Genomic DNA, 13818 nt, shown 5'->3' on the forward strand with positions numbered 1-13818 from the left:
TATTTTTTTTTGAGACCACATCTCACTTTGTCATCCAGGCTGGAGTGCAGTGGCATCATCACAGCTCACTGCAGCCTCAAACTTCTGGGCTCAAGTGATCCTTCTGCTTCAGTCTCCCGAGTAGCTGGGACTATAGGAGCAAGCCACCATGCTTGGCTCAATAAATAGTAAGATAAATACATGTTGATATTTGATAAGTAGTGAAAAGTAACACATGCAATGTGATCCCATTTCTGTAAGTTTATATGACATCTAATTATGCCAAGCCTCACCATCCTGTGAATGTCATACTTTCCTTCTTCTTCTGGTACAAGACAGGAATGGTTTAAATACTATTTTACTAGTTCCCCTTAAAGCATCTCTCAAAATATATGAGTATCCTGAAAAAGGATGTGTCACATAATGGCCACCAAGTCTGTCACCTACATACACCATGCAGGACCCATCTTCCTCTGCTTCTCACTTTACCATCACTACTGCCCACAAAGCCATGTGGAGAAGCTTCTCTACTGCCAGATTCCCTGATGGGCATGTGAATGTCAGAGCCAAAGGAATGAACTTCACAGGCACCCAAAGTTTCGACACATGGGAAATAATGGCCTCCTCCCCTAAGAAGTTCTCAAGTGGCTGGGCATGGTGGCTCACGCCTGTAATTCCAGCACTTTGGGAGGCCATGGCAGGAGGATCACTTGATCCCAGGAGTTTGACACCCGGGTAAGTAACATGGGAAGACCTTGAGTCTACAAAAAATTCTAAAAAAATTAGCCGTGCATGGTGGTGCATCCCTGTAGTACTGGATCATTTGAGCCTGGGAGGTTGAGGCTGCAGTGAGCCATGATTGCACCACTGCACTGAGCGTGGGGGACAAAGCAAGATACTGTCTCTTAAAAAAAAAAAAAGAATTTTCAAGCTTTCTACCAGATGCAAATAGATGCTAGGAAGAGGGTGAATGGTTTGTGCAAGCAGCTTTGATGTTCCAGTTACACCTGCCCAAAGTACCCTATTATAGACATATTTGCCAAGAAAAAAGACTAGGATATACTCGAATTTGTCAACAGTGGTTATCTTTAAGTATTCTGGAAGTTTTTCTTTTTCCTTTTTTCCTTTTTTTTGAGACAGGGTCTTACTCTGAGTGCAATGGTGTGATCACAGTTCAATGCAGCCTCAACCTCCCCCAACTCAGGTGATTCTCCCACCTCAGCCTCTAGAATAGCTGGGGCTGCAGGCATGCACCGCCACAGCGCCCTAATTTTTGTATTTTTTGTAGAGACAGGGTTTCCCCATATTGCCCAAGGTGATCTCGAACTCCTGGACTCAAGCAATCTGCCGACCTCAGCTTCCCAAAGTGCTGGAATTATAGGTGTGAGCCACCACACTCAGCCTTCTTTTTTTTTTTTTTTTTCTAATTTTATAATATTTATTTATTTATTTTTTGAGTCGGAGTTTCGCTTCTGTTACCCAGGCTGGAGTGCAATGGCGTGATCTTGGCTCACCGCAACCTCCGCCTCCTGGGTTCAAGCAATTCTCCTGCCTCAGCCTCCCGAGTAGCTGGGACTACAGGCGCATGCCACCATGCCCAGCTAATTTTTTTTTTTTTTGTATTTTTAGTAGAGACGGTGTTTCACCATGTTGACCAGGATGATCTCGATCTCTTGACCTCGTGATCCACCCACCTCAGCCTCCCAAAGTGCTGGGATTATAGGCGTGAGCCACCGCACCTGGCTTTTTTTTCTTATTTTATAATTTTCTGCAATAAACAGGGTTTTTGAGGCATGAAAAAAATTTTTTTTTTTTTTTTTTTTTTTTTTTTTTTTTTTTTTTTTTGAGACGGAGTCTCGCTCTTGTTACCCAGGCTGGAGTGCAATGGCGCGATCTCGGCTCACCGCAACCTCCGCCTCCTGGGTTCAGGCAATTCTCCTGCCTCAGCCTCCTGAGTAGCTGGGATTACAGGCACGCGCCACCGTGCCCAGCTAATTTTTTTGTATTAATAGAGACGGGGTTTCACAATGTTGACCAGGATGGTCTCGATCTCTCGACCTCGTGATCCACCCGCCTCGGCCTCCCAAAGTGCTGGGATTACAGGCTTGAGCCACCGCGCCCGGCCTGAAAAAAATTTTTAACTTAAAAAATAAAATAGTCAAGTAGCAAATACATACTGAGAACCATTTCCTTATTAAAGAGCAAACTATGAGAATAATTTCTTTCTTTTGTGTGTATTTGTTATTCTTTTTTGTTGTTGTAACCACCAGAAGAGGCAATGTTAAAAATAATTTCTGACAAATATTCACAGGCATCTGGCCTCTAATTCCACCCCCAAAGTCATCCCTCTTCCTGTCCCAGTGGTACTTACATTCCTGAAGACATTCTGTGTCTGTGCAGTAGGATTGGGACTGCCGTAACTACAATGAATAAGAAAGGAAAGTTAGCTATTAGACTTAAACAGAAGTGGACAACAATTACTAGAAAGATCATGTTTTGGCCAGGTGCGGTGGCTTACACCTGTGATCCAGCACTTTTGGAAACTGAGGCAGGTAGATTGCTTGAGCTCAGGCATTCGAGACCAGCCTGGGCAACATAGCAAGACCCTGTGTCTATAAAAAGTGCAAAAATTAGCCAGGTGTGGTGGTGTGTGTCTGCAGTCCCAGCTATTAGAGAGGCTGAGGCAAGAGGATCACTTGAGTCTGGGAGGCGGAGGTTGCAGTAAGCCAAGATAGCACCACTGGACTCCAGCTTGGATGACACAGTAATACCTTGTCTTAAAAAAAAAAAGTTTTGTTTTGTTTTCTGAGACAGGGTCTCACTCTGTTGCCTAGGCTGGAGTGCAGTGGTGCAATCCTAGCTCACTGCAGCTTCAAATTCCTGTGCTTAAGCAATCCTCCTGCCTAAGCCTCCTGAGTAGCTGGTACTACAGGTGTGTGCCACCATGCCTGGGTAATTTTTTAAAGATTATTTTGTAGAGATGGGATCCTACTATGTTGACCAGTCTAGTCATGAACCATGTTTTGGTTGCTATTTTTATTGTAGTAGTATTATTATTATTGAGTTTCACTCTTGTTGCCCAGGCTGGAGTGCAATGGCACAATCTCAGCTCACTGCAACCTCTGCCTCCCGAGTTCAAGTGATTTTCCTGCCTCAGCCTCCCAAGTAGCTGGGATTACAGGCACCCACCACCACACCCAGCTAATTTTGTGCATTTTTAGTAGAGACGGGGTTTCACCATGTTGGCCAGGCTGGTCTTGAATCCCTGACCTCAGGTGATCTACTTGCTTCGGCCTCCCAAAGTGCTGAGATTACAGGCATGAGCCACTGCGCCCGGCCCCATGTTTTGGTTTTTAATGAATGCTGTCACAGAATGTATCTTCAAAATCATACACAAACACAGAATACGCTGAGAGGTTGTCTACTTTTTTTTCTACCCCAAATAATTTTCAAATATATTGTGATCTGTTGCAATTCACTCATTTCTTTTTTTCTTTTTTTTGAGATGGAGTCTCGCACTGTCGCCCAGGCTATAGTGTTGTGGCACAACCTCGGCTCACTGCAATCTCCGCCTCCTGGGTTCAAGCAATTCTCCTGCCTCAGCCTCCCGAGTAGCTGGGACTACAGGTGTGGCCTACCATGGCCAGTTAATTTTTTTGTATTCTTAGTAGAGACAGGGTTTCACCCTGTTAGCCAAGATGGTCTCGATCTCCTGACCTCATGATCTGCCCGCCTCGGCCTCCCAAAGTACTAGGATTACAGGCATGAGCCACGGCACCTGGCCCACCCATTTCAATAATTAAAAAAAGTCACCTGTGACACAAATTCTTGCTGCCAGTATATAATTAGGCATCCCAAAGGAAAAGTGCTAAATTGTAGAGAACTAAGAGTAAACCTTTGTTAAAGAGATTTTTCTTCTCATTGAAAATCAGAAGCAGATAAAAAAAAGATTCTATTTGTAGAAAATGCATCTCTGAAAGGGAGCAGAAAGAATCAGTGGTTGGCTAGATAAGAAACTAATGGCCGGGTGCAGTGGCTCACACCTGTAATCCCAGCACTTTGAGAGGCCAAGGCGGGAGGATCACCTGAGGTCAGGAGTTCAAGACCATCCTGACCAACATGGAGAAACTCCGTCTCTATTTAAAAAAAAAAAAAAAGAAACTAATAAAAGGAGTTACCACAAGGAGCGAAGTTATGATGGGGGAGTAGAGAAGAATGACACAAATAGGAGCTAAATTTTTCAGTGTTTTTCTATATAATTTTAGAATCATGATTATCAATTTTAAAGAGAAAATTAAAAAAGAAAAGGCCCATCTATCTATATTATAAGCCATCCTTTTATGAGCATATAGCCTATCCTGAAGCCTTTTAGGATGTTTAAAAATGAAAATCTCATAAACCTTAAAATAGAGATGAATAAATAGTAAAGAGAATGCAGGGTATATAACTTTCCAGTTTAGTCTCATTATTAACCACACCCTGTCCATTAAAGTAGTAACACAAACTTGCAATTGTTTGGGATGGCAACTATTGTGCAGTAGTCTTTAGCTGGATCAGCATGGCTCTGCAGAGTGACAGGCCTAGATTTAAAGTCTGGTTCTGCAACTTTCCGAGTTTCAAGACCTTGGGCAAGTAATTGAACACCTCTAAGCTTCAGCTTCCTCCTCTAGTAAAAGGAGATATAATATTACCTATATTTAAGAGTACTAGTGAGAATTAACATGGGTAACAGATGGGAAATGCAGTAACCACTTAAGAAATGTTAGCTTTTATTACTGTGCCATACAAATTATGACCTCAACTAAACAATTATTGGAAGTAACAACTAAATGAATCGTTTTGTAAATTATTCTCCAAGATGATCAGGCTTGCTTTGGTGTATACTACTAATAGTAGTCCTGTCTGGAGCCCGGCACAGTGGCTCATGGCTGTAATCCCAGCACTTTGGGAAGCCGAGGTAGGAGGATTGCTTGAGCCTAGGAGTTTGAGACCAGCCTGAGCAACATGGTGAAACTCTCATCACTACAAAAAAATAGAAAATTAGCTAGGCCTGGTGGGGCTAGACCTTGTCTCAAAACAAAAACACAACAAAAAAATCTTGTTTGAATTAGAATGAGAAAACAGATTTTGTTTTTGTTTTTGTGAGACAGAGTCTCACTTTGTTACTCAGGCTGGAGATGAGTGGCACAATCACAGCTCAAAGCAGTGCTCCCGCCTCAGCCTCCCAAGTAGCTGGGACAAAAGGTGCCTGCCAATTTTTTTATTTTTTGTAGAAATGGGATTTTATCATATTGCCTAGGCTGGTATTGAACTCCTGCACTCAAACGATTTGCTGGCCTCTGCCTCCCAAAGTGCTGAGATTACAGGCATGTGCCACTAAGCCCAGTGAAGAAAACAGATATTTTTTAAAATTAATTTTAATGAAATAGAGATTGGGTCTCTCTGTGTTCCCCAGGCTGGTCCTGAACTCCTGAGCTCTAGCAATCTGCCCACCTCAGCCTCCCACAATGCTGGAATTACATACAGGCATGAGCCACTGTGCCCAGCCAGATCTTAATTTACAAATATGGGGTATATCTTAACCCCTTCTAAGGAGTCAAGCCAAAAACTCTTACTAAAATTACACATTATTATTATTTATTTAAGATAGGGTCTTGCTCTGTTGCCCAGGGTAGAATGCACTAGCACGATCTTGGCTCACTGCAATCTATGCCTCCTTGACTCAAGCGATCCTCTTACCTCAGCTTCTTGAGTAGCTGGACTACAGGTGCACATCACCAGACTGGCAATTTTTTTTGTGTGTGTGTTTTTGTAAAGACAGGGTTTTTGCTATGTTACCCAGGCTGGTCTTGAACTCCTGGGCTCAAGGGATCTACCAGCCTCAGCCGCCCAAAATGCTGGGATTATAGGCGTGAGCCACCATACCTGGCCTACTTTTTTTTTTTTTTGAGATGGAGTCTTATTCTGTCACCCAGGCTGGAGTGCAGTGGCACAATGTCAGCTCACTGCAACCTCCAGCTCCTGGGTTTAAGTGATTCTCCTGCCTCAGCCTCCCAAAGAGTAGTTGGGATTATAGGCATGCCCCACCATGCCCGGCTAATTTTTGTATTTTCAAAAGAGATGGGGTTTTACCACGTTGAGCAGGCTGGTCGCGAACACTTTCTACGAAGCTTCTGGAATGAACACATATACGTTTTAAATGTCAGAGACCCGTGCAGAGAATGAAAATAGCTTGGTATGACAGAAGGGCAGTTGAGTATCCACTTTAAATTAGGTAGACAGAGGCAGTGACACTTAAGGGCTATTTACAAGATAGTAAAGATCAAGGGTAGGCACATCTCAGGCAAAGTACATGACTAAGAGGGCCCTAGGTGACAAGGTGCCCTGCCTGTGAGTCAGTATTGAGGAACCAAAAAACCACTGTGGTTGAGGTGTCTGAGACATGTTACTTAGCTGCTGCATTTAGTTAACCTCAGAACTAAATGCTCTCTATAAATGCTCAAATTGTCACAATCTGATGTTGTAATTTCTCTGACTGCCTCTAACTCTAAGATACACTAATGGAATAGGAATTTTTTTATTGTATAATATTTGAGCTATTTGAATACAAACATATTTTAACAAAAATGTTAAAACATATATTTTTAAAAGCACTTATAATTATATTTATTATATAAATATAAATTTATCATTTATATAATATCATTTATATTTATATTTATATTTTACATTTATATTATATATTATATATATTTATATTATACAGTATATTACATTTATCATTTATATTATACAATATATTACAGAATACTTAGAAATTAATGTGGATGGCTGAGCACGGTGGCTCATGCCTGTAATCCCAGCACTTTGTGAGGCCATGGCAGGCAGATAATGAGGTCAAGAGATTGAGACTATCCTGGCCAACATGGTAAAACCCTGTCTTTACTAAAAATACAAAAATTAGCTGGGCATGGTGGCAGGCACCTGTAGTCCCCGCTACTTGGCAGCCTGAGGCAGGAGAATTGCTTGAACCCGAGAGGTGGAGGTTGCAATAAGCCGAGATTGCACCACTGCACTCCAGCCTGGGCAAAAGAGTGAGACTCTGTCTCAAAAACAAAACAAAATAAAAAAAGAAATTAATGTGGATTTACTCACAGCCTTATTAATACAATTGTCATTACTATGTATTCTTTTCTATTCTTAAAATAGGCAGACTTCTACATAATTGCAATTGTTGTAACAATTTTAAAATTTTTTTATTTTTTTATTTTTTAGATACAGGGTCTCACTATGTTGCCCCAGCTGGTCTCAAATTCCTGGACTCAAATGATCCTACTGCCTCAGCCTCATGAGTAACAGAACACAGGGTGTGTGTGTCATGCAATTGTAACAAATATTTAGGGAACTTGCTATATGCTAAATATTATACTGAAAACTTTAATTTATTATCTTATTTGGTCTTCACAACCACTTCAGGAGGGTATTTTTCATACTCTACCAATCTAGAAACTGTATTTGGGGGAGGTTAAATAACTTAAATCCAGTACTACCTCCAAATTCTAAGCTCTTAACCACAACCCCCTCCTACTTTACAATGTACAAAATTTTATATCAGCTGAGCACGGTGGCGCTCAGGTAGCCATAGTCCCAGCTGCTCGGGAGGCTGAGGCAGGAGAATCACTTGAACCCAGGAGATGGAGGTTGCAGTAAGCCAAGATTGTGTCACTGTACTCCAGCCTGGGCAACAGAGCAAAACTCCATCTCAAAAAAAAAAAAAAAAAAAAAAGCCTTGGCAGTCATGGACTTAGGGAGAAATGTAGATCAAAGAAGATTCTAATGACAAGTGGACAGATGCAGCTTCCATAAGGAAACTTACACCGGGGAAATTAGTTGAAAAAAAAATTACAAGGAACAAAAAAGTCCTTTTGAGATGTCCTTTTTTCTCATTCACCAGAGCTGCCAGTGAACTGGCAAACAGTGAGGTACATAAACGTGGTTAAAAAAATATTTTGTATGTGGCTTTATTATTATTATTTGAGACAGGGTTTCACTCTGTCACCTAGGCTAGAGTGCAGTGGCTTGATTACAACTCACCTCAGCCTTGACTTTGACTTCCCAGGCTGACATGATCCTCCCGTCTCAAGCCTCCTGAGTAACTGGGACTACAGATGTGTGCCACCACACCCAGTTTTTAAATTTTTATTTTTATAGAGAAAGTCTCCCTATGTTGTCCAGGCTGTTCTCAAACTTCTAGGCTCAAGGGATACTCTCACCTTGGCCTCCCAAAGTTTATACAGGTATAAACCACCACACCCAGCCAAAAAGAACATTTAAAGTCAGAGGTTGACCAGAACAAAAAAGAAAAAAAAAGAAAAAAGAAAGTCAGAGGTATCTGGGTTCAAATCCTGTCTGTTTCTAAGGCAAGGTTTCAAACTATGAAAAAGATAAATACAACCTACAAGCCTTAAATTCACTGTGAGGATTAAGTGATATAAATATATAAATAAAATATTAATGTACATAAAGAACTCAGTTCATGGTCCATTGGATGTTTTCACTTCATTGCAGTATTATAGCTAACATCATGTGCTTAATTAAGAAAGCATCTTAACAGAACTCTAGTGCTTCCTAATGAGCATAACTTATTGCACATCATCCTAGAACTTATCTTTAATCTTCAATTTGGACTTTCTGCTTAAGAAGAAAAAAACCTTAAAAAGACCTTAGTCTTTGATATTTTGGATTTTAATATTGTTTATATTGTACATTTTTCTCTACACTGACAAAATGTTTTTTAAATATTTTATGCCTAAAAATTTTATATTCTGCCTCTAAAATTCAAATGTTTAAGTTCCTCCTCTATTAATGAGCAGAATTGCCCATTTAACAATGGAGTTTTATAAAATTTGTCTCTTCACTTTAACCAGAACCTGAATTAGCATTTTTGTTTTTGCAGGCTACTTCATTATCATAACTTCTTATTATCATCAGAAATTAAAAGACACACACACACACACACACACACACACACACACACACACAGAGAGAGAGAGAGAGAGAGGAGAGAGAGAGAGAGAGAGAGAGAGAGAGAGAGAGAGAGAGAGAGAGAGAGAGAGAGAGAGAGAGAGATTTCCACTGGTTAACTTTAACTCAGTAGGTGTCTTCTTTTTTTCATTTCTTTTTCTTTCTTTTTTTTTTTTTTGAGACAGGGCCTTGCTCTTATCACCCAGGCTGGAGTGCAGTGGTGCAATCTGGGCTCACTGCAACCTCTGCACCTCCGCCCACCCCGACACCCGCTCCAAGCTCAAGTGACGATCCTCAGACTCCCAAGCAGCTGGGACCACAGGCGTGCACCATCACACCTGGCTGTTTTTGTATTTTTAGTAGAGACGGGGTTTCACCATTTGGTCCTTGCTGGTCTCAAGCCATCTACCTGCCTGGGCCTCCCAAAGTGTTAAGATTACAGGCATGAGCCACTACGCCAGCAAGTGTCTTTTCTTAGATAAACTATATAACCAACATACTGGAAGAACAGTACCCTCTGAGACCTAAAGTTCATTATCACTTTGCCTACAGCGTCTGCATTGCTCTTGCTTCGCCTGTAACTTGTATTTAACTGGCTCTTTACTTTGCAGCAAATAGTTCATAAGAGAAAAAAGAGGAGGAAGTGGATTCTTTTTTAATATGAAAAGGTCTTGGCTGGGCGCAGTAGCTTACACTGTAATCCCAGCACTTTGGGAGACCAAGGCAGGTGGATCACTTGAGATCAGGAGTTCCAGACCAGCCTGGCAACATGGTGAAACCCCGTCTCGACTAAAAATATAAAAATTAGCCGTAATCCCTGCTACTCAGGAAGCTGAGGCAGGAGAATTGCTTGATCCCAGGAGGCAGAGTTTGCAGTGAGCCAAGATCTCGCCACTGCATTCCAGCCTGAGCAACAGAGTAAGACACTGTCTCAAAAAAAAAGAAAGACAATAAATAGGCTAGGAGCAGTGGCTCACACCAGTAATCCCCAACACTTTGGGAGGCCTAGGTGGGCAAACTGCTTGAGTTCACGAGTTCAAGACCAGCCTGGGCAACACAGGGAGACTCTGTCTCTACAAAAAATACAAAAATTAGCTGGGTGTGGTGGCACATGTCTATAGTCACAGATACTTGGGAGGCTGAGGTAGGAGAATGCCTTGAACCCAGGAGGCAGAGGTTGCAGTAAACCAAGATCACGCAACTGCACTCCAGCCAGGGCAACCGAGCAAGGGCTTGTCTTGGAAAAAAAAAAAAAGAAAAGAAAAAAATTTTAAGACTACAACTAAGCAGGTTAAAGGCAAATCTAAATATTGTTTGAATGTCTAACACTAATAGGTTGGGCTACTTTGCCTAAATGATATGCAAGTTGAGCAACCACTCCTGATTTTCTCATTCTGAATTTGAGTTTACTTTATTGAACCACAAATGATGCAAATTCAGTGTCATTAAAGAGGTAACAGAGATTATGCTGGGCCCGATGGCTCATGCCTGTAATCCCAGCACTTCGGGAGGCCAAGGTAGGCAGATCATCTGAAGTTGGGAGTTCAAGACTAGCCTGACCAACATGGAGAAACCTCGACTTTATTAAAAATACAAAAAATTAGCCGCATGTGGTGGCACATGCCTGTAATCTCAACTACTCAGGAGACTGAGGCAGGAGCATCACTTGAACCCAGGAGGCAGAGGTTGTGGTGAACCGAGATTGCACCACTGCACTTCAGCCTGGGCAACAAGAGTTAAACTCCATCTCAAAAAAAAAAAAGGGGATAACAGAGATTATGGGCAATGTATAGCCATACTCTTATGAAAGTTTATTTCAATTATATATAAAAGTATTTAAGTGCCTAGAAATGTGACTGCAAAATTGAGAAATTTCATGTGACCTCTGGCAAAACAAGTAATAGTGGCCATGACATGGGACGGATGAGTGGGGGACAACAGAAAGGGAAATGTTTACATTTTGCTCCATATTTCTACATTATTTCAAGCTTTCATGGTCTAGCTATTCACATATTACTTCTATTATTAAAAGAAAAGACAGAATTCTGATACTATGACACTGCTAAAAAGAAGCCTGACTTTGATTTGCTAATATCAAAAGACTGAAGTGAAGATGTATGAAGTGGGAAAAAAAAGTTGCAGAAATGTATTGTCCTGCAAGGCTCCAGGTGGCACCAACCCCAAGGCTTTCATGACCAGAAAGCTTTGGGCAGAGGCCAACTGGCATGCTGATACAGAAGGGACGCTCTGCCTCTTTTGAAACCAAAGAGGCAGCCCTGATGATCTCTCAATCACTGTAAAGGTCACTCTTCCCTTGTCATGAAGAATAATGTCCAGATCATTCTTCCCTTGTCTTGAAGAATAATGTACACTTGCAGCCTTGAAGAATAATATACACAAAGCTCTATGGTCTTGTCCTGTAAAATAAAAGAACTCCAACATCTATTCTCCTTCATTCTATCCAGGCCCCTTTCCTTTTAGTTCAAACTGGCAGTTTCCTGTTGGGGGTTGGTGATTGATTCTGCAGTTCACACCCATACAAATCTAATCAAGCGGTTAGTCTACCATACCTTTAGTGTTCTCTTGTGAACTTCTTATTTTTTGTGATGTGAACAGGAAAATTGTGAACGATTTTCCAAATCTTTAAGTTGTGGTTCCTTTTTGCTTAATAATTCCATCTTCAGTTGGATTCTCTCTTTTCAATTTTTACTATAAACAGTCAGGAGGAACCAAGCCACTCCTTCGACATTTTGCTTAGAAATCTCCTCAACTAAATATCCAATTTCATCACTCACAAATTCTACCTCTCATCTAGAAAACACTAGAACACAAACATAATTCAGCTGAGTTCTTTGCTACTTTGTAACAAAGATTGCCTTTCTCCACTGTCCAGTGATGTTCTTCATTTATCAGAATGGCCTTTATTTTCTATTAAAATTCTGTACATGATTATTTATGTATTCTAAAAGACGGAAGCTTGCTCCACCATTCTCCTCTCTTCTTGCTGAGACCTCTCCAAAATCATCTTTAATGCCCTTATTTCTACCAACAGTCCCTCACAGCAACTATTAGCTTGTTCCAGCATGCACTTAAAAACTCTTCCAGCCTATATCCACTACACAGTTGCAAAGTCACGTCTCCATTTTTAGGTATTTGTTCTAGTAGCATCCCACTTCTTAGTAACACTTTTTTGTCTTAGCTCGGGCTGTAATAACAAATACTATGTGACAGGTACCTTACGCAACAATTTATTTCTGACAATTATGAGGGCTAGGAAATCCAAGATCAAAGTTCTAACTGATTTGGTTCCTGGTACGGGTGCTCTACCTGGGTTGCAGATAGAGGTCTTCTTGCTACATCCTCACATGGTACAGAAGAGGATCATCTCTTTTACGTCTCTTCTAACATGGGCACTAATCCTATCACAAGGGCTCTACCCTCATGAACTCATTACCTTCCAAAGGTCCCACCTCCAAATACGAGCACATTGGGGATTAGGGATTCAACATATGAATTTTGAGAAGTACATAAACATTTAGTCCATGGCATACTATGATCTCTTCTATGTAAAACAAAAATATAAACTATATACATATGTGCATATTAAATTTCCAGAAAGATATATATGTCTATCTCTATTTTCCAAAAACAGCCACAGCATTATTTCAAAGTCAAACATGCTCTTCTAGAATTTTGCCAGTCCCCATTGAGAAGTGAAATCTGGTCAGACTCTGTGGCTCACGCCTGTAATCCCAACACTTTGGGAGGTCAAGGCAGGAGGATCGCTTGAGCCCATGCTATGGTCAAGCCACTGTACTCTATCCTGGGTGACAGAGCAAAACCCTGTCAAAAAAGAAAGAAGGAGGAAGAAGAAAGAAGGAAGGAGGGAGAGGGAAATCTATCTGCCCTCCTTGAACCTGGACAGGCTTGTGACTGCTACACTCAAGAATACAAGAAACATGTGACTTCTTAGACTAAGTTCTCTCCCTCCCCCATCTTCTCTTTGGAGAAATGCTCTCCCTTGGAACCGAGCCACCATGCTTTGAGGAAGCCAACCACATGTAGGCATTCTAACTCACAATACTGGCTAAGGTTCTAGCCACTCACCAGTATCAACTATCAGACAGTGAATAACCAAGCTTCCAGATACTTCCTGCCCTCAGCTTCTATGTCTTCCAGCTAAGAACGAAAATAATGATCAGCAGACAAGCCGTGTGAATTCCAGACACTGTCAGCTTAATCAATGGTTGTTCTATGCCACTAAGTTTTGGGGCAGTTTGTTATACAATAATAATAATGTGAACAATATACAAGAAACTGTCGGCTGGGGGTAGTGACTCATGTCTGTAATCTCAGCACTTTGGGAGGTCAAGAAGGGAAGACAGCTTGAGGCCACGAGTTTGAGACCAGGCTGAGCGACACAGAGAGACCCCATCCCTATTCTAAATAAATAAATAAAACATAAACTTTACATCCTAAATACACAATTCAAAATTGGTAAGACCAATTGTATCGCTAACCATAGAAGGACTATCCAGTGCCTGGATATTGATTTAAAAAAAGGATTAAGGTTTGAAACAAAGTAGTCCACTGAAATTTCCTTACTGACTAAAATAAAACTCAAAAGTTAATCACGTGATTAAAAAGGCTTTCATAGCAACATGAAAAATGCAAACTATTATTAAATTAAGGCCGGACAAGGTGGCTCATTCCTGTAATCCCAGCACTTTAGGAAGCCGAGATGGGTGGATCACCTGCCGTCAGGAGTTTGAGACCAGCCTGGCCAACATGGTGAAACCCTATCCCTACTAAAAA

At 41.2% G+C, this 13818-nt stretch overlaps 1 protein-coding gene across 1 annotated transcript in view; it reads right to left on the reverse strand.

The window, feature by feature from the left end:
• The window catches only part of SMIM14 (small integral membrane protein 14), an 84091-nt gene that overhangs the window by 23377 nt on the left and 46896 nt on the right, over positions 1–13818 (reverse strand). Inside the window, exon 3 of the mRNA XM_064366500.1 lies at positions 2351–2399. Coding sequence (XP_064222570.1) covers positions 2351–2399 — 49 coding nt within the window. The remainder of the gene's footprint in view (positions 1–2350; positions 2400–13818) is intronic.

This window comes from Aotus nancymaae, unplaced genomic scaffold (genome assembly GCF_030222135.1).
Source record: "Aotus nancymaae isolate 86718 unplaced genomic scaffold, 86718_ANA_hifiasm-v0.15.2.pri h1tg000006l, whole genome shotgun sequence".
Taxonomy (NCBI): domain Eukaryota; kingdom Metazoa; phylum Chordata; class Mammalia; order Primates; family Aotidae; genus Aotus; species Aotus nancymaae.